General features: G+C 43.5%; 2 protein-coding genes across 4 annotated transcripts in view; both read right to left on the reverse strand.

The window, feature by feature from the left end:
* The window catches only part of LOC308590512 (ly6/PLAUR domain-containing protein 5-like), a 26,498-nt gene continuing 5,623 nt past the window's right edge, over positions 1-20,875 (reverse strand). The window contains exons 1-6 of one of the 3 annotated variants that reach the window (XM_081200629.1): positions 4,630-4,794; positions 4,096-4,216; positions 2,955-3,092; positions 1,884-2,069; positions 1,020-1,145; positions 1-506 (exon numbers count right to left, since the gene is read on the reverse strand). In XM_081200629.1, the coding sequence (XP_081056755.1) occupies positions 220-506; positions 1,020-1,145; positions 1,884-2,069; positions 2,955-3,092; positions 4,096-4,174 (816 nt within the window). In that variant the 5' untranslated portion in view covers positions 4,175-4,216; positions 4,630-4,794 and the 3' untranslated portion in view covers positions 1-219. Of the gene's footprint in view, positions 507-1,019; positions 1,149-1,883; positions 2,070-2,954; positions 3,093-4,095; positions 4,217-4,629; positions 4,795-20,875 lie in introns of those variants that run through there. The other 2 variants (XM_081200627.1, XM_081200628.1) reach the window with 2 other exon arrangements.
* Positions 14,383-20,875, reverse strand: part of LOC308590445 (uncharacterized protein) — a 20,628-nt gene continuing 14,135 nt past the window's right edge. The window contains exons 6-8 of the mRNA XM_081200499.1: positions 19,235-19,414; positions 17,556-17,693; positions 14,383-15,739 (exon numbers count right to left, since the gene is read on the reverse strand). Of these exons, the coding sequence (XP_081056625.1) occupies positions 15,414-15,739; positions 17,556-17,693; positions 19,235-19,414 (644 nt within the window). The 3' untranslated portion in view covers positions 14,383-15,413. The remainder of the gene's footprint in view (positions 15,740-17,555; positions 17,694-19,234; positions 19,415-20,875) is intronic.

Below are 20,875 nucleotides of genomic sequence, written 5' to 3' on the forward strand. Positions count from 1 at the left end.
GAAGTGGTTATCCAAATAAACTTTTATTTTAGAGATATGAGCCATACATGCAATTGGTTGGAACAGGATACTGTCTTGGAGCCCTAACTCCCCACCTTCCTTCCTTCCTTCCTTCCTTCCTTCCTTCCTTCCTTCCTTCCTTCCTTCCTTCTCCACAACACAGCCCTTCCAAACCCAAATGCAGGTTACAGCAGTTCAGGTGCTCCAAACCGCCCTTCCTTACCCCCATATCCTGAGGATGGTGGTTCCTAGGACTGCCAGGAAAGGGCAAAGTTGAAGACTGAGCCCTTGGAAACCTGACCCATTATGATCATAAGACAGGTATGGGTTGGTGGTGCTCCTCACACCATAATTGGTTGGGTTAATTCTATTGCTATTGCAATTGCTGCTGGAGCAACACGACCCCCACTCGCTGGTGATATTTATATTACTGGTGAAATCAGTTCTCATATCAATGCAGGCTGGGCGCTGGCAGGTCCTGAAGATCATTGATGTTTGGAGGCCTCCTGTTGATGTTTGGAGGGAAGGGAAGAAAAGAAAGGCACAAAACGTTAGGCATGAGAGGTGTTGCCCCTCTTCTCCCAGCATGCAGTGGAACACCATAGGGAATCGTGAAGAACATGGAGCCTGAGGCGTAACCCACATCCATGAGTTCTTAGGGGGCAGGGCCCCCTACACCTCTGAAACAATGGCCTGTTTTGCCTTAGATTGTCAATTCTGAGGGGGGAATCTGTGGGAGAAAGTTAAAGTCTTCCGGGGAGCAAACTCTGAACTGACATAACGTTTGGTTTTAAGAACTATTTTAATTATTTGTTTTAACTCTGTAATGTATTTTATAATCTTTTATGTATTTTATCTTCTGTAATGGCTTTGGCCACACACTCATAAATCATATTTGCATTGGTTGGGTGGTTGAACAATTAATTGCAAAGAATGCTTCCCAACAAGTCCTGTTCAGCAGGGGGCAAAATGTTTTGTAGGCCAGGAGCTGTGGAATAAATTTCCTAGGGTGAACTCACCTACTGAAATGACCTTACTGCCATTGTAACATCGGTTGTAGCCCCTGCCGCATCTCATAGTCTGGAGTATTCCGTAGTAGGCATGATAAAAGCCTGAGTAACACTGGTTGGAGCTGCTTATTTCAGCTGCTGCAATAAGAAAGCAAAATGAAGAGCAAGGGGCCTGTTGAGCATCACTCACCCCATTAAGCTGCTAATGTGGGGCTGGGTTGAAAAGGGTGGCTCCCCTTTATAGGAGGCTCCCCCATTATTCTGTCTCTTCAATAATGATTGGGGGTGGAATCTTTCGGTTTGCTTTGCATATCAAAGTGAACCTACTTAATTTTCCCTTTACAAAGCAGTCAGTACCTTAATTGTACTCAGGGTAAACCCACTGAAATGAATACATATGAGTATATGTCAATACGTGAAGGGAAAAAGCTATCCTTTGAAACCCAAACTTTCTCGGATTTTGTATTGCAAAGAATGTGTGCGAATGTTTGCACACACTAGGCGCTGCTGCCCTTGCCTTTCTCCACTTGCCAAACCTGCCAGACTCTTTGTCAAACCCCCACACCTGAGCACGTCCCCTCCCTTTACCCCAGCTCACCCCTCCCCTACAGCGCACCCCATGTTCCAACTCTGCCAAACCTTTCCCATGCTCTCGCAGCTAAATTACACCCTAAAGCACACCGTCCTGTACATTTCTTGAGAAGCAGGGTTACCTTTTCTTTGGCATAGGAGCCCAAGAGTTGGGGAACAGGGCTGCTTGCCTTAGAAATCTCCAAAATTGAATTCTTCAAGCCTCCCTATTGACAACCAACCACCCAACAAGTGAAACTGTGAGTTCTCACTTAACGGTCAGGTGGCCTTTTAAAAAAATACCTGTGTCCTCCATAGGGGTCTTGGGAACCTTCCACTTTATCGAATGCCCGTTGCAAAGGTCACCAAGACAGTAGCTCTCATCGTACTGGACGGCAAAGTGTCGGTCACCAGAGAAACTTGATATAGGTCCATCCCAAAGGTCCTTGCTGGCGCAGCCTTTGTAGCCCATTACCAAAAGATCTTTATCTAAAACGAGCGTGGGTGGATACATATATACAAACAATAGATTGATGCAGTGGTAGGGTGTTCCAAAGATCTTACCTTGACCATTTTTACTCTGGGGGTGAGGTGATTTGGGTTATTGAGTGCCCCTTGAAACTGCTGACACAGTTCTTCCTGCTTTCTGCTTATGCCTGTTTTTTTTTGGGGGGGAGGGGGCACACTTCCTGGCTGTTGTTATACCTCAGAAGCCTAATAATGGGTTTGGAAATCTGCCCACAGAAAATCACCTAAAATTTTCTTTATTAAAAAAGAAAGAAATGGAGTACAGGGATTTGTACAACAATCTGCAAATAGAAAATAAAATGAATCAAAACATGTTTTGAGCACCTCAGTTCTGAAAGCATGCAAAGCATCATTTCAGGCCCCAGTTAATCCCGCTGAGAATTTGAGGGGTTGTAAGTAATTTCATGAGGGAGGCGGGTGGCGCTGTGGGTTAAACCACAGAGCCTAGGACTTTCCAATCAGAAGGTGGGCGGTTCGAATCCCTGTGACGGGGTGAGCTCCCATTGCTCGGTCCCTGCTCCTGCCAACCTAGCAGTTCGAAAGCACGCTAAAAGTGCAAGTAGATAAATAGGTACTGCACCAGCGGGAAGGTAAAAGGCATTTCTGTGCACTGCTCTGGTTCACCAGAAGCGGCTTAGTCATGCTGGTCACATGACCCGGAAGCTGTACGCCGGCTCCCTCGGCCAATAAAGTGAGATGAGCACCGCAACCCCAGAGTCGGTCACGACTGGACCTAATGGTCAGGGGTCCCTTTACCTTTACCTTTAAGGTAAAATCCTCTCAAAAATCTATTCCTCTTAAAAATCTAGCAGCCACACAGGATCCATCTGACAGAGCAGCACTTACCTATAGTTAATGTAAGTTGTGCAATTATGCACACATTCTCAGCACTGGAGCAGTTTCTAATGAACTGCTTTGATGTATAGAACTTGAATGTGGAATGATCTATGTAGCTGTAGTGATAACACTCCAAGGCAGAAATTCCTGAAAAAAAGTTTGGGGAGAAAGGGTATGAGATCCGGGAGAAGCTATTAGCAATGTCTTTCTGCCTTGAAATCATCAGGGACTAGAAATAGGTTTTCCCCTTTTAAAGTGAAAGCAGAAATTCTTAGGGGGCAGAAATTTGTGCCAAGTGCCTGTTCTGAACCGCAGGCCCAAAGGAGGGGCCTGAGTGAGTGGTTTCATGTGTAGATATCAAAGGAGGATGCGAAACTATGCCAGAATGGTCAGTCCTAGAGCTTTATTAAATCATAGAGGTGGATGGGACTAGGATGCCAGATGTCTAGCCCAATGCCAGATGTTGGATTCCAACTCACACCAACACCAGTCAGATGTAAACTGACAAAACAGAACAATGACAACCAAATAATAGGCATTAACACCCCCCCAAAAAAAGGTATTGTAGTTAACCAGAACTTAACCTAATACGTTATTTATAAAAATGGGGGTGGGATGGAGTTTTCTACATGGGTATTCATATTTTCTTTTCCTTCTTCTTTATTGTGCCTTATCTTACTCTGTGCACTTGTAATTATGCACTTTATATCTTTTAATGAAGAATATAGAAAATAATAATGGAAAAAACCTACAGCACAGTGTAGGTTCGAAAGTAAAGTTTGAACAAATAAAAAAAAAATGGGTGGAGGCAGACAGCTCCATGGGGACTGCTTTTACTGCCCTTGCTTAGAGGCAGGATACAGATTCTTGGCTGACAGCTGTCACTCAGCAGAAAGAGCTGAAACACCCCCTCCCCATTTCTCCCTCTTCAGCAGGGAAGGGAGCAGAAGGCTCAGGTCTTCTTCATTTCCTGCTTTTCCATGGGTAAATTTTCCCACAATTTTAAAAAACACTACACTAAGTTCCCCCTTTCTGAACTTTTTCCATACACCTTAGGATTCCTTCTTGTTTCTCCGTGCAAATTTAGTTGGCTCCCACCCAACCACCCAGGTCTGCAACTAGAGGACATCCCAAGAGCAATAACTGGTACCTGAAATAAGAAAGGTCATCGCCAGCAGTCCTTGCAGCACAACTGTTGCAGCTCTCCATCTCAATGCGACACCCTCCATGCTCTGAAGCCGAGAGGCCCTCTGAGCCAAAGAACCAACTTTCTGATGGAGGAAAAGCAGTCAAAGATGTGAGAGAGTTGGGCCGTTTGGTTATATATATATCAGGCACAAATGTGCTAGCTAGAGCTTCGCAGGAGGAAATTCCCGAGGAGACAGGAGCAGTTCTGGTGATGGCAGGATTACACAAAGAAGAAGGCAGCTGTGCAACAGGGGCGGACCCATATTTTCATACTTATATGGAGCCCCATGTGAGCGATGGCCAACCAGCTGCACTGGTGCAAAGGGAGACTGGTGTCTCTTGCTCTCCTCGCCCACTTCTCCCATCCTATCTTCCTCTCCTTTTTCTTCATCTAATGTTCTCTCCATGGCAGAAAGAAATTAAAAATCACAAAAACAGTCAGGCGGATGTCTAAGGGTTCCCACTCCCCTTTCCCTCCCTCCTTCCCCCTTTCTACTTATTTATCTCAAGCAGAAAGACAAATTCAAAGTTTCAGAAATTCTCCCTCTCTTTCCTCAATCTCTTTCTCCAAAACAAAAGAAAAGCAGTGGACTTTTAAGACATAGGATGCTGCAGAAGGAAGACATCAGTATGAAATGGCATTGCCAACAGGAACTGTACATTGTAATCGTTGGACTTGACAATCTTTGAACTTGACTATTATTGGACTTTATGACAATAAAAACATATAATAGTAATCTGAAATGTTATTGCCATCAGGAACAGTGCTTTGCAATTTTTTGATATGACGATTAGATTACAGTTTCATTATATATAATGTTATGTTACTTTACAGCCAGTTACGTGTGTGTTGTGGTATTCTGAACTTGATTTACGCAATGAGGCAATTGTGGTGTGTGTTGACCTAGTCATTTGCCATGGCTGTTTCTATTGATATAATTTAGGTAATCAATGAGGTCACATATTAATCGTTTGATTATTACAATATAAAAAGTGGAGACAGCAATGACTATTTAGCAGGTGGAATCTATGATTAATTTACCCTGGATAAATCTTTAAAAAGCTAAGAAATACTAATGAAGATGTAAAAAACTTAATGTACTAGATCTCTGCTAGTTGGATATCATTGCGATTATGTTCCTTTAAGAATGGTAGATTCTAATTGCCTGTACCTATTGATTATTACTTAGAATATCTTTGATTGACTTTGGTGTTCCTGGGGTATGCATTACTTATTTCTTCTATAGATATCCTGTGTTGTCTGAATTACTGCAAAGAAGGTATCCTTTCTTGTAATAACAGGTGTTTAGGTAATTAATGATGTTACAATCTCCTAAGATTAATTTATACTTTTATGTTCAACATTAGGAAGTGGAGACCGCAATGACCATTTGCCATATGGGATCCATTGATGATTAAGCCTCACTGAATAAGTTTGATAAAGTTGTAATAGTGTATATAAATGAAGATGTGGAATACTTATTTTAAACATTGTGAGTTTTATTCTAGTGTCTTTCTGTGTTTACAATGGTTCTCTATATATGATATGAATTTACTCCCTTTTCTCTGGAATGCTTGGTCACTCTTGTTCCGGATTCTCCCGGTCAGCTTTGACAGTTCCGCATATTCCACCAGCATCGTCTGCCATTCTTCGATTGTTGGTAACTCCTGCTGTTTCCATTTTTGGACTAATAAAATTCTAGCAGCTGTTGTGCATACATAAACAATTTCTGTTCAAGTCTTGATATTTCCCCACCTAGCATTCCTAACAGAAAAGCTTCAGGTTTCTTTGGGAAGGTGTACATGAACATCTTTTTAAATTCATTGTAAATACTGTTCCAAAATAGTTTAAAACTTTATCACACATCCCCCACATATGGTAAAAATCCCCTTCTTTAACCTTACATTTCCAAAAATGCTTATTACTCATTCTATACATTTTTGCTAGCTTAAAAGTAAAGGGACCCCTGACCATTAGGTCCAGCCATGACTGACTCTGGGGTTGCGGCGCTCATCTCGCTTTACTGGCCGAGGGAGCTGGCGTACAGCTTCCGGGTCATGTGGCCAGCATGACTAAGCTGCTTCTGGTGAACCGGAACAGCGCACAGAAACGCCGTTTACTTTCCCGCCAGAGCAATGCCTATTTATCTACTTGCACTTTGATGTGCTTTCGAACTGCTAGGTTGGCAGGAGCTGGGACCGAGCAACGGGAGCTCACCCCGTTGCGGGGATTCGAACCGCCAACCTTCTGATCGGCAAGTCGTAGTTGGTAGCGATCAAATACCATCTATATATCATTTTCATTATATTTTCCTTCAATGTCATGCCTGCAGTAAATTTGATACCCGTATTCCATAACCTTGACCATTTATCAAAGTCAATGTTATGGATAATGTCTATTGGCCATTATATCATTACTTCCTTAGTTTCCTCATCTTTTGTATGCCATTCTAGAAGTAACTCGTACATTTTAGATAGGATTTTTGTTTTACTTTCCAACAATTCGGTTTTCAGCTTGGCTCTAAATGTCTCAAAGCCATTCTTCCTTTTGTCTTTTTCAAATACATCATTAATTTGTTGATACTGTAACCCTAACCTGTTAGCTTATCACATGTTTCATCATATGGTTTCATTTTTAACACTTTATCCCTTTCAATTAGCAACTCCTTATATGTTGGCCAATGACCTTTCATATTTAACTGCTTGACTGAAATTGCTTCTGCTGGTGAAACCCACCATTGGTGTTTTATGTTCTAATACTTCTTTATATCTCATCCATACTTCATACAACGGTTTTCTTATTGTATGATTCTTATTGCATGATCCTCTGTGAACTCTGACTTTATCATACCACAAATATGCATGCCACCCAAATCTGTTTCCATAACCTTCTAAACCTGCCTGTGTTTTCTAGTTTCATCCAATCCCTTAACCAAGTCAAACAGGATGCTTCATAATATATATTTAAATTCAGCAGTGAGAATCTGCCTCTTTCTTTTTTATCTGTAAGAAGTTTATACTTTACTCTAGGTTTCTTCCCCTGCCAGATAAATATTGACAATGCTTTTTGCCAAACTTTAAACTGTCCTGTTCCACTGATTATTGGGATTGTCTGAAACAGAAATAACATTTTGGGTAGCACATTCATCTTTATCACAGAGATTCTTCCCCAGAATGACAATTTCAGTCTATCCCAAATTTCTAAATCTCTTTTAATATCTTTCCACACAGGTACATAATTGTCTTTAAATAAGTTTATATTTTTGGGAATCAACCAGATACCCAAATATTTTACCTTTTTGACCACTGTGATTCCTGTTTTATCTTGTAATTCTTTAATTTGTTCCTGATTCATATTTTTAACCATCATTTTTGTTTTGGCTTTATTTAATTTAAAACTTGCCTATTGCCCAAACTCTTCTATCACTTCCAGTGCTTCCATTACACTGGCATGTCGCTCTTCTAATGTTGTTTTTTTTTAATAAATTTTTTTATTGGTTTTCCAAATTTTTTAAAGACAAACAAACACCTAAAAAGACATACAAACACGTATAATTTCATAACATTTTTTTCATAAACCTCTTTTCCGGGACTCCCCCATACCCCCCCTTTCTGCATCCCAATTTCCATAATTTTTTAGCAACTTCTAAATATTCCTTTCCAACCTCTGTCATCTTAATCTTTTCTATAATCTGGTCTAATATCACTGTATCCCTTTTTTCTAAAAACCTCAACATTCTAGCATTCATCAAGTTTATAATAGTCCTTAAGATAGCTTTTAAATTTTCTCCATTCTTCTTCCGCCGTCTCTTTCCCCTGATCACGGATTCTGCCAGTCATTTCAGCCAATGTCATGTAATCCATCACCTTCATCTGCCATTCTTCCAGAGTGGGTAGATCTTGTGTCTTCCAATACTTTGCGATGAGTATTCTTGCTGCTGTTGTAGCATACATAAAGAAGATTCTATCCCTCTTTGACACCAATTGGCCGACAATGCCCAAGAGAAAGGCCTCTGGTTTTTTAGGAAAAGTACATTTAAGTACCTTTTTCATTTCATTATAAATCATTTCCCAGAAGGCCTTGATCTTCGGGCATGTCCACCAAAGGTGGTAGAAGGTACCTTCAGTCTCTTTACATTTCCAACACTTATTATCAGGCAAATGATAAATTTTTGCCAGCTTGACTGGGGTCATGTACCACCTGTAAACCATTTTCATAATGTTTTCCTTTAAGGCATTAGATGCCGTGAATCTAATACCGGTGTTCCATAACCAATCCCAGTCAGCAGACATAATGTTATGACCAATGTCCTGTGCCCACTTAATCATAGCCGATTTAACTGTTTCATCCTGTGTATTCCATTTCAGCAGCAAGTTATACATTCTTGATAAATTCTTAGTATTGGGTTCTAACAATTCAGTCTCTAATTTTGATTTTTCCACCTGAAAGCCAATTTTCCTGTCCTGTTTGAAAAACTCCATTATTTGATGATATTGAAACCAATTTTGTACTTTATGTTTCATTTTCTCATGACTTTGTAATTTCAATTTATCTCCCTCCTGTTCCAAAATTTCCCAATACTTCGGCCAGTCGCTCTTCTAATGTTATTTCTCTTCTAACTATATTTCTCTCATTATCTTTCAATTGATGCCCAGGAAGAAAGTCCACTTGTCAGAGACATGGCTGGCAGAGAGGAGTCTGCAGAGGGGGAGGAAGAGGCAGAGGAAAACAGGAACTTGAGTTGTTCTCACAACAAAAGTGAGATAAGCCCTCCTCACTCTGGATTGCTGCCTGTAAGTTTTTGCAGCAGCACAGAGATGAAGGAGCAGGATGCGGGTGGTAGTAGAGGGCTCGATTCAACTCCAGAGGAGAAGGAATTGGCTGCACCTGAGTCTCCAAGAAGCAGGAGGTGGAGCAAGTGATTAGAACAGAGGAAGACCAGCAGGAAGTGGGGGCAGGCTTGGAGTATATCTGGCATTGGAAGGGGCCGGAAGCCAGTTGAGTCAACTGACTCTGACAGTGAGGACTGAATTGTGGGAAGCTCGGATTTCTGAAAGCCTGTTGTTGAGAAATAAACTATTCAAATTGCTAGCGTGTCACGTCTTGTGTGAGAGAAGTGCTAAAGAAGATTGATCTTTACTTTTAAATTCCAAAGTTATGGAATTATGATCCAAAAATGTCCTTGGCAATATCTCTGTACTTATTGTTCTTGGAGCTCAGTCCTTGGGAATCCAGACATGGTCTACTCTACTAGAACTTGATTTGAATCAGAGAAAAATGTGAATTGTTTTGTTAACGGGTTTTTAAGTCTCCAAATATCAATTAAATCATGATTATCCACCAATGAAAGAAGAGCCTTTGGGAGTTTTCCCAGGTTTCCCTCCCTTTTGCTTGACGTTCTGTCCATTTCTAACAACACCACTCCATTTAAATCACCCATCAAAATTACTTTCTTGTCCATATAGTCAAACAATTTTTCCTCCAATTCTTTATCAAAGTCTGATTTCCTATCACATGGTGCATAGATCCCAACAATGATAAAGTTGTTGCCTTGCAGTGTGACTTAGACCCCTATCATTCCCCACTCATTGTCTTTAAACAATTCTTTTGCATTGTGTTTTCCTTTAATGTACAAAACCACTCCCCTTTTCTTATTTACAGCTGAAGTTACAAATGCATTTCCCAATCTTTTATTTATTAGAACGATTCTGTGTGTTTTTTAGCAACATGTGTTTTCTGTAAACAAATTATATCCATTTTTTAAAAAATCAATAAATGTTCGATTTTCTTTCTTTTCACTTTCTAATTAAGTCTATTAACATTCCATGATAATGCTTTCACCGCCATTTCTATATCCAATTAAAATTAAAATAATTTTATTATTATGATTGGGATTCTTCCTCTTCCTGTTTATCTTCTTCTGACTGTTCTCCAAGTCCAGGTCTGTCCTCCTCCTTCCCAAGAATGGTAGATTTGAGACTGGATGATAGTTGGCCATACTGGCCGGGTCCAAAGATGTTTTTTAAAGAAGCGGTTTAATGACCACCTCTTTCAGCGCGTCTGGGAATGCTCGTTTCACAGAGGGAAGCATTCACCACCCCGCAGAGCCCATTGCCCAGCCCTTCCTGGTTTGCTTTTATTAGCCAGGATGGGCAAGGATCAAGGAGACAGGTGGTTGGTTTCATGCATCCAAGCAGCCTGTCCACATCCTCGGGGGGTAACGGATTGAAACTGATTTCACACAACTTGACCAGACAGGGGTCCAGACTCTCCCACCCCGACCCTTCTCCCACGGTGGAGTCTACCTCCTTCCGAATCTGAGCGACTTTATCTGCAAAAGCATTGCAGGAGATCTTGGGGTCCCTACCAGGCCCCGGTGACGAAGGTGGTTCCAATAGATTGCAAACCACCTGGAAGAGTCTCCTGCTGCTGTTTTCTGCAGATGCAAGAGATGGTGAAGAAGGCCCTCTTTGCAGTTGCCATTGCCACATGGTAGGCTCGCCGTTGAGCTCTAGTCTGATTCAGAATGAGTTTTCCGCCACCGGTGCTCTAGCCGTCTCAATGATTGTTTGATTGCCCTCAGCTCCAGGGAAAACCACAGGGCTGTCTGGGCTCCATGCAATCGGAGAGGACGCTTCGGAGCCAGACAGTCAATAGCCCTGGTTAACTCCGTATTCTATCGGGCCAGTAGGGAATCAGCTGAAAGGCCATCAGCTTGGGATAAAACATCCCCACCACTCTCTGGAAGCCAATTGGATCCATTAAGTGGTAGGGGTGGACCATCCGAATCGGTCCCACCTCCCTGCAGAGGGGAAGGGTTGCTGAGGAGTCCAGTTGCACCAGGAAGTGATCTGACCATGACACTTCTTTTATTTCGCTTTTTCTTAGTGTCAAATCACCAACATCCGTAGAGGTAAACACCAGGTCTAAGGCATGTCCATGGCTATGAGTTGGGCCAAACTTATTCAGGAACAGCCCCATGGAGGCCATGCTTTCCACAAAGTCCGGAGCGGCCCCTTGTAAGTCATGTCGGCATGGATGTTAAAATCCCCCAGGACAACCAGACTAGGTGTCTCCAGGAGCACATCCGCCATGACCTGAAGCAGCTCAGGCAGGGAATCCTTGGTGCAGTGGGGAGGTCGGCACACCAAAAGGAATCCTGTACTGCCCCTATTGCCCAATTTTCAGAACATGCACTCAGAAAACTGGGTCTTCCCAACGGGACTCCTGTGCAGACTAATGACTTCCTAAAAATCACTGCAAACCCCCCTCCCTGCCCACATGACCTGGGTTGCTGCACGTAAGAGAAACCTGGTGGACAAGCAGCTGCAAGGACAGGCCCATCTGCTTCATCCAACCAAGTCTCTGTCACACATGCCAGGTCAAATCCTCCATCCACAATCAGGTCGTGGATGGCACTGGTTTTATTCATCATTGACCTGACAGCAATACTTTCAGGTCATGTGGGTTTCCCTTGCTGATTCCAGTATCCTTCCAGTCAGGACCAGACCTGGAGGCAGGGATAGTCCTCAAACAACGACTAAACCTGCCTCCTCGGTAATGACATGGTCTGGTCTTAGCATAACTCCTCCTCCTGCCCGTGATCACTGAGATCAGGTGTCCCAATACATCCCCCCCCCCCGTGGAACCATTCTATTGGCTGAGGCCCTCTCCCAGGCAGCCCTGACCCTTCCCCTTAAAAAGCAAAATACAAAGTATACAGTAACTTAACAAAATAATGAAAGTAAAAACAAAGCAAGAAACAATTATGCTATATGTAAACTACTCCTCACCCCGACTAAACATTTATCCCACCCCAAGCAGAAAGAAAATAATATAATAATATAATACTGTATAAAACCACCATTTAACGTGCAGCAAATTAAAAACACTAAAAACATTTAAAAACATTTTTGCCACTTGCTGCAGGGAACTGCTCAGAGTATGTGTGAGTGTAGGTCCCGCCCCTTGGGCCCAATGGAATCGGCTTGCAGGGTGGAGTGGTCTTCCCAACACACACCGGAGCAGCAACAGCAGCAATGTCCCAGAGGCCTCTCTCTCACCTCTTAAGCTGTGGTTGTGGGTGTAGGCCCTGCCCCTCCGATAGAATTGGCTGGAGGAGGGACTGGTCTTCCCAAAGACTCACCGGAGCAGCAACAGCAGCAATGTCCCGGAGGCCTCTCTCTCGCCTCTTAAGCTGTGGTGGTGGGTATAGGCCCTGCCCCTCTGATGGAACTGGCTGGAGGAGGGAGAGGTCTTCCTAAACACCCACAGAAGCAGCAACAGCAGCAGAAATAAATTGTCTGTTATGAAAAGGACATTGTGTAACTAGTGCAACCTGACATCTCAGCCAGATGGCCCTGTTTTATCAAATTATGGCTTCTGATTGATGGCTTCTGGTTTGGAGCGGAAGATTCTGCAGACGTCACTGGCAAAAGAAATCTTGCACCGTGACCTAGCTGAGCAGGACAGAGTTGGGGGACCCCTCCTGCTGCCCAGAACTGTATTCCATAGAAGGCAACCTGGGGAGGGATTTATGCCAGTGGTGGGCGGAGCCAGAGGCAAACAAGTAGGTGGAGCCAGGAGTGTGAACTACATTCCAGTTGTGCAAAAGTCATTCAGTCTCCACATCCCTGTATTCACATATCTCCAGCTTTCCTCCAGACAAACAAGAGGCATTTCATAGTTCAAGTGTACATGTCATTCCTGCAAAATCACTTGAGGAGGGTGCGAGTCAAAAACAGCGAGGGCTGCAACCTGAGTATAAGGAGTACAGCTTTTGGAAAGTCCTGGGGGCGACATAGAGACATTTGGTGGGCCGCATTCAGCCACTGGGCCTGAGGTGCCTCATGTCTGTAGTGGAGCAATTCTTGTCTTGCCTAACATCACTGCTGAACAGAGTCTCCAAAGGCTGCTTCGATCATTGTAAACCCCACTTGGTGAGTAAACATTTTGTCCCTCTTGTGGAGTTTTATTTGCCAGGCATTTGCAATTGTTTCATCACATTTGTTCTACTTAACAACATTAGATTATTCTTCTCTCTCAGTCTTACTCCTGTTTGAAGAATATGATGTAGTTTTTATTGCATTGTGTTGAGTGAAGAGTGGATTTTTCAAGGAAGAAAGGAAGGAAGAATTCAAGGGACATCTTCCATGTGTTACCTTTGCTCTCTAGTTGTAGGAACATGGAATCACAGAACTGTAGAATAGATTACCATTGTTGGAATGTGTTATGTTCTGAAGTTCTCACCCTGGGCCAGCAGGGGGATGCTGTAGATAGTTATGCAAATGAAGGATCGAAAAGTGACGTTCAGTGATTGGATAGTTTGTATGCAAATGAAGGATCGAAAAGTGACGTTCAGTGATTGGATAGTTTTAGAAAATGGCAACAGTTACATTGTTCTGGAGCTCTATATAAGCAGGCTGACTGAGCTCCTCAGTTAGTTCTGTTCCAGCTTACAAATAAAGAGCTGCTTTGGAAGAATCGCTGTGTCATCTGATATGTTCGCCCACAACCTAACAGAATGGATTACCATTCTTGATATTGTCACAAAGGTTGTCCCCCCCCCCCACCTGCCAAGTGGTGGCAAGAGCCCATGGGGTTCCAGGCACTGACTCAGAGTCTGTGTTCCTATGGAGAATTGAGACATGGTGGAGACTGTTGTAGCTTTAAGAAATATGCTTAATTCACATTTTTACCCCTTAAATCTGCACGGAGGGAGTCCACATCTTACAGAAGAGTCCTTTCCAGAGGAAGTCCAAGGCATCTCTCTTCCCCTGCCTTTAGCCAGCCTGCCTAAGATGGATCCCAGTCCTTCTTCCTTCTTCTTATTCCCAGCAGCATTTGCTCAAAACTCTCTTTTCCTGTCAGCTCACACCCGCTTCCCCTGGCAACCTTCCAAACCCCCAGTCTCTGTTCACACCTCAGGGCAGGGGGGAAGGATGGTTCTCTTGCACTGCCAATGGCCCTCTAGAGACCCCCTTTGTTCCTTAATGGGAACAGGTCATTTTGCATAGGCTAGTCCAGGAATTCCTATGCAGCTTCAATTCTCCCTTCATATCCCAAATAATCAACATCCTAGCATTTATTAATTTCTAGGGTTTAGGGGTCCACCAAAATCTATAACAATATTATAATATTGAATATGTAGTTTATGAGTTGTCTCCAATGCTAGTCCTATGGGGAGTAGTCCCATTGAAGTTAATGGGCATGGCTAACTTGGGTCCATTGATTTCAGTGGCTCGGATCTGCTGATGAATGAATGAAATCTTTATTGGAAAAAGCTATAAGCCATCACAATTGGTCACGATGCGTAGAATACAAATAATTGATTTAAAACTGAACAACAACAACAACAACAATAGCAAAGCATACATACAAAAATGCAAAAATTACACCTGCGTACATTAAGCACTCCACTTCTCACATTCCCCTTATGATACCTGTCTTGGTGCCTAGCTCTCAACTTACTTGCAGCCAAGGCAAATTTTGCAACCAGTGCAGTAGTAAATACGTTATTGCCAGCCAGCAAAATAGAGATTCACTCAAGGGGAGTTCAGTTAGAAAGAGAGCAAAGGATGCAATTGAGGAATTCTTGTCTAGGGGATGCTTATAAAGGGCATCGTAACAAATAGTGTTGAATGTCCTCCATGTCTCACGACTCACAGATGCAGAGCCTTTGGTACACAGGGTATTCCCATTAGATATGCAGAGGGCGTACAATGAAGCATGAGATTAATAAAGTACTCCTCCAGCCCAAAAGATGTTTTATATATCCTAGCATATATTAATTTCTAGGGTTTAGGGATCCCCCCAATCAATAACATTATTATATTGAATATGTAGTTTATGAGTTGTCTCCAATGCCAGTCCTATGGAGAGTGAGACCCATTGAAGTCAATGGGCATGGCTAACATGGGTGCATTGATTTCAGTGGTTCTGCTCTGAGTAGCGCTTAGTTGGGTATCATCAGGGTTGCCATACATCCAGCAACAGTCGGCAGCAGTGTCTTGTCGGAAATAGGCAAAATGTTTGGGAAAATCCAGGTGTATGGCAGCCCATGTTGGCAGTGCTGTTTTTGCAAATTAGCCATAAGATTGGCTCCAAAAGTCTGGATTTTCACCATTTGAAATATGACAACCCTAGCTATAGCCCTTAGTATTTTGCCATCACAGCCCTAACTCCCTTCCTTCCTTCCTTCCTTCCTTCCTGCTCCACAACACAGCCCTTCCATACTGAAATGCAGGTTTCAGCAGTTCAAGTACTCCTCAATCCTCTTCTCACCCCCATATCCCAAGGATGGTGGTTCCCAGGACTGCCAGGAGAGGGCAATGTTGAGGGCTGAGCCCTTGGAACCCTGACTCCAGGGTGACAGGCTCTTTTGCATGTCCAAGGTTAACATCCTCATCCTGATCAGAAAAGAGGTTTGGCTTGGCAGTGCTTCTCATATTGTATGAAAAGCCATCATCCTTCCAATTGCATTTGCTGCCGGAGCAGCAAGGCCCCGACTCACTGGTGATATTTATAGGGCCGAAGGACTGGCTCTTTATAACATCGCAGGCTGAGCGCTGGCAGGTCCTGAGAATCATGCGCATGGAGCTGAATCCTGTTGTAGAAGAGAAGGGAGGACAAGAAAGACACAACATGTTAGGTATGGGGGAATGTTGGCCCACTTCTCCCAGCATGAATTGAGATACCACAGGGAATTGTGAAGTACATGGAGCCTGAGGGCGTAACCCACACCCATGAGTTATTAGGAGGCAGGGCCCCCACACCTCTGGAAAATAGGCCTGTTTTGCTTCAGAGTGGCATTTTTGAGGCGAAATGTTTGTGTGAGTAAGTTAAATTACTCCAGGAGGCAGATTCTGACATCGTAGGTGGTTGGACTAGATGTCCCTTGGTGTCCCTTCCAATTCTACAATTCTATGTTCTATGATTCTATAATGTTTGGCTTTAAGAAGTATCTTAATTGTTTATTTTAACTGCGCAATATATTTTATTCTGTTTTCATTCTGCTTTGTGTTTTTTATCTGTCACATTTGAACCTGAGTAAGATGCATTTATTTCATTTAGAAAAAGCTTGTCACATCCCATTTTTCAGTGTGCCCAAATCCTCAAAGCAGCTTGCTGCAGATTTATTATGATTATTATAATAATAATAAAAAGATGGTACAATTAAGACATCATCTCACCAAAAGGCCCCTTGCAATCGACCGATCACCCTAAAAAGGGAATAAATCAGCATAAATAGAGAGGGAGCCACAGTGAAGCAGTAATTCAGGTTTCACCAACTTGCAGCTGTCCATATGTCATGGACTCCAACTCCCATCAGCCCCAGCCAACTTCTAGAGGGCACCAGGGCTGGCAAAGGCTGCTGTAAAGAAAGCAGTCTTCAAGTAAGACGTGGGCAGCAGTGTTTGAATTTAGCCAGGCACATTTTGCACCTGCTATCGGCTACCTGTGACCAAGTGTCAGGATGACACCTAACATCTCCACCATCTGGAGGTCCCAGCCTGGGGATCACCGGATCTTGACTGTTTTCACACACTAATACCATATCCTGTAGTATTCTATGTTATATTTTGATCTGCACAATCGGAATGAATTTCAGGAACCAAAATGCTTTTTCAGGAGCAGGAGCAGTGAACAACGTTCTAGCTAATTGTTTTTGCTTGTCTTCACTTTCCTCACCCCACTGCCCTGCTCACAGTTGTTAAGAATATTCTTACGTTATGAATGGTCCATGTCACCATTAAGAATAAGAGGTAGGAATAGGACAATATATATGTGGACTTTCCCTGGATGAAGAGATTTTTCTTCTTTGAGAACTTAAAGTTCTTAACCTAGCTCAAGGTGGCCCTCTGAACTGGCCAGGGGTTTAACTGAGAATCAATCATAGTCAGTCCATCATTTGGAAAATAAGACTTTAGAGCAAGTAGACATTCTGTTTTGGCGACTGTCACCTTGGTTTAAGGAGCCATTGACACCTTGATTATATATCAAAGTTTATAACACGTGGGCAGGTGAAATTGTTTTGACCTTCTGCCTAAAACTTAAGTGCATTCCATAGCCAATTTACCATCATGGAGAAGGAAGGCCTTGTTTCTGGCCACCACCCATCACTTCTTGAATTAAAGCACACACACAGCTTTTAAATAATGTTTTTAGAAGGGAAGCAGGGCATGGTATGGTAAAATTAGAGGTCAAGAGTGAAGCAACTTTATCCCATAATCTGAGCATTGGACCCACCTAATCTCCAAAGGAAGAGGGGTGTTGAACAGTTGATGCCAAAGTATGCTTCCTAACAAGTCCTAGCCTTCCACAACCACCAGGTTCTGATGGTGGAAGTGAGCCCAGTTTGCGGGGAGGGGGAGTATTTCGGAGGGCAGGAGCTGTGGAAGAAATTTCCTAAGCAAACTCACCTCCTCCATCTATTTCAACAGTAATGTTCATGCTGCCTTGGTAACACTGGTCGTAGTCTTTGCTGCATTTCATAGTCTCCTTGATGCTTCCACTGCTGCCCCAATCAAAGCCCGAGTAACACTGGTTGGAGCCTGTTACTGGAGTAAGAAATCAAAATGAAGAGCTGTAGTGGGTCTGAATTGAAAAAGGCCACTCCCCTTTGTAGGAGTCTCTCCCTATTCCCTGTCTCTTAAATAATGATAGGGGGAGAATATTTTGATTTGCTTTGCATATCAAAGTGAAGCTAATTAATTTGCCCTTTTCAAAGCAATGGGTATCTTAATCGTACTCAGAGTAAACCCACCAAAGTGAATTGGTATGTGTTTATGTGGATGCATTAAGTGAAGTGTTATCCTTCAAAATCCACACTTTCCTGAATTTTGTGAGGCAGTTCTCAAACTTATAGGTTTGTGCAATTTTTGCACATATTAGGAGCTGATGCCCCTGCTTTCTCTACTTGCCAAACCCACCAAACCCTTTGCCAAACCCCACACCTGAACAAGTACCTCCCCTTTACACTCACTCACCCCTCGCCTATATCCCCCAGCTCACACAACCCCTGCAGTGCACCCTATATTCCCACTCCCCTCATAGGTCCCTTCAAATCTTTCCTCATGTTCTCGCTGCTAAATTACACCCTAAAGCACACAGTCTTGTACATTTCTTGGGAAGCAGGGTTACCTTTTCTATAGCACGTAAGCCCAAGAGTTGGGGAACAGGGCCGCTTGTCTTAGTAAAGATAAAGGGACCCCTGACCATTAGGTCCAGTCGTGACCGACTCTGGGGTTGCGCACTCATCTAGCTCTATAGGCCGAGGGAGCCGGTGTTTGTCTGCAGACAGTTCTGGGTCATGTGGTCAGCATGACTAAGCCGCTTCTGGAGAACCAGAGCAGCACATGGAAACGCCATTTACCTTCCCGCCAGAGCGGTACCTGTTTATCTACTTGCACTTTGACGTGCTTTCGAACTGCTAGGTTGGCAGGAGAAGGGACCGAGCAACAGGAGCTCCACCCCATCGCAGGGATTCGAACCGCCTACCTTCTGATCGGCAAGTCCTAGGCTCCGTGGTTTAACCCACAGCGCCACCTGAGTCCCTAGCCACTTGCCTTAAAAATCTCCAAAATTGAAGACAGTGGTATCTCTGGTTAAGAACTTAATTTGTTCCGGAGGTCCATTATTAAGCTGAAACTTTAGCTAATGGGGCCTCCCGCTGCCGCCGTGCTGCTGCCGTGCTGCTGCTGCACAATTTCTGTTCTCATCATGAGGTAAAGTTCGTAACACGAGGTACTACATTCGGGTTAGCGGAGTCTGTAACCTGAAGGGTCTGTAACCCAAGGTACCACTGTACTTCAAGGCAGCCTCCCTATTGACCACCTCCTGCCAAACAAGTGAAACTGTGAGTTCTCATTTAATGGTCAGGTGGCCTATTAAAAAAATACCTCTGTCCTCTATAGGGGTCTTGAGAACTTCCCTCATTTCCATTTTCGCATTGCAAAGGTCATCAAAACAGTAGCTCTCGTCAAACTGGATGGTAAAGTGTTATCTTCAAGCCTCCCTATCGACAACCACCCGCCCAACAAATGAAACTGTGAGTTCACACTTTCCTCTCTGATGGCCCTCTACACCCCCCAAAAAATACCTTTGTCCTTGATAGGGGTCTTGGGAACTTCTCTCATTTTCGCATTGCAAAGGTCACCGAAACAGTAGCTCTGGTCGAACTGGATGGCAAAGTGTCGGTCACCAGAGGTGACTGATTTTGTTCCATCCATAAGGTGTTTGCTGGCGCAGCCTTTGTAGCTCATTATCAAAACCTCTTTATCTAAAAGGCGGGGGAGGGGGAGAGATGTATAAATACAAACAATAGATTGATGCTGTGGCAGGGTGTTCCAAAGACCTTGCTTTCACAATTTTTGCTCTGCGGCTGATTTATTTTGGTGGGGTTAGGGTTGCCATATTTCAAAAACTGAAAATCTGGACACAAAAGTTTCTGTTTTTGGCCAAAGTTGTTAAGCCTTTTTGTTTTGCCCAAAGTTGTTGATGCCCGGATACAGTTGTACCTTGTTTTGTGGCCGGGATCTGTTCTGGAGCCCCGGCTGGTAGTTGAAAAGGATGCAGGGCAAAGCACCGTGTCTGCACACACACGTGGAGTGGTTCGCACTTCTGTGCATGCACGAAGAACGATTTAGTGTGTCTGTGCATGTGCGAGAAGCAAACTCAGAAGTAACCCATTCTGGTACTTCCGGGTTTGCCGCGGACATTCGCAGGAATGGATGCTGGACAAGGCGGACGTTCCTGGAGGTATTGCTGTATTCCAGTGATTTCTACCCAGACACTGTTTGTGACGGCCGAATTCCAGGAATGCCTGGAAAATTCCAGATGTATGGGCAACTCAATGCAGGGTGGGGTGGCTGCCAATCCCCCCTTCCCCTCCCGCTGGTTCATGTCTAGCTTGGTGCCATGGGTGGGGGTGATTTTGGTCATGTGAGTGCCCCTAGAACGTGCTGATAGTTCTTCCCACTTCCTACTTCTTCCTATTTCTTCATGACACACTTCCTGGCAGCTGTTTACCTCAAAAGCCTTATACAGCTGTGTTGGAAACCAGCCCAAGAATGTGACCAAGCATCTGTGGGCCACCTGTCTGTCCTGTGACGCAAGGGGCAGAAGGAATACTGGATGGTGCAATGGGTGTGGCTCTTCCCATAGAACGGCAGCCTGCATTCTACCCATGCAAAACCCAGAGCTTTTCTACACTCTCACATCTCCAAATCCTCCTCTGAGGCAAGTAAGATGCATATTCATTTCAAGCATGCAGAACACAAGGAAGGGCTGGAGCCAGAATGGCGCTTTCCCAGAGGAGTAAAGAAAATGCTGAACCAACTTAGGAAGAGTGGCTGATTAAATTGATGGATTATACTGAAATGGCAAAAGTGATGGGTGTAATAAGAAACTGGGGGGGGGGGGTTAAAGAAAAGGGGAAATTTGTAGAATATCTAAAAAGTTCTGGCATGCTAATAAGTTCATTAGTAGGATTAACTTAAATATTACTAAGATAAATGAAAGAATAACTTTAAAATGGAGTAAAGTGGAACATGCAGTGTTAAAGCTAAAGTAGAAAAGCAACCACAAAAGGGGTTGGGGAAAATAATATATGTGTTTGTAAGGTGTGTATTTGTAATCTTGTGAAAACTGAAAATAAAATTTATATATAAAAAAAGAACACCAGCCTCCCTTATCCTTTCCTTTCCTTTCCTTTCCTTTCCTTTCCTTTCCTTTCCTTTCC

Source organism: Podarcis bocagei (assembly GCF_964188305.1).
Source record: "Podarcis bocagei genome assembly, chromosome: 7".
Classification (NCBI taxonomy): domain Eukaryota; kingdom Metazoa; phylum Chordata; class Lepidosauria; order Squamata; family Lacertidae; genus Podarcis; species Podarcis bocagei.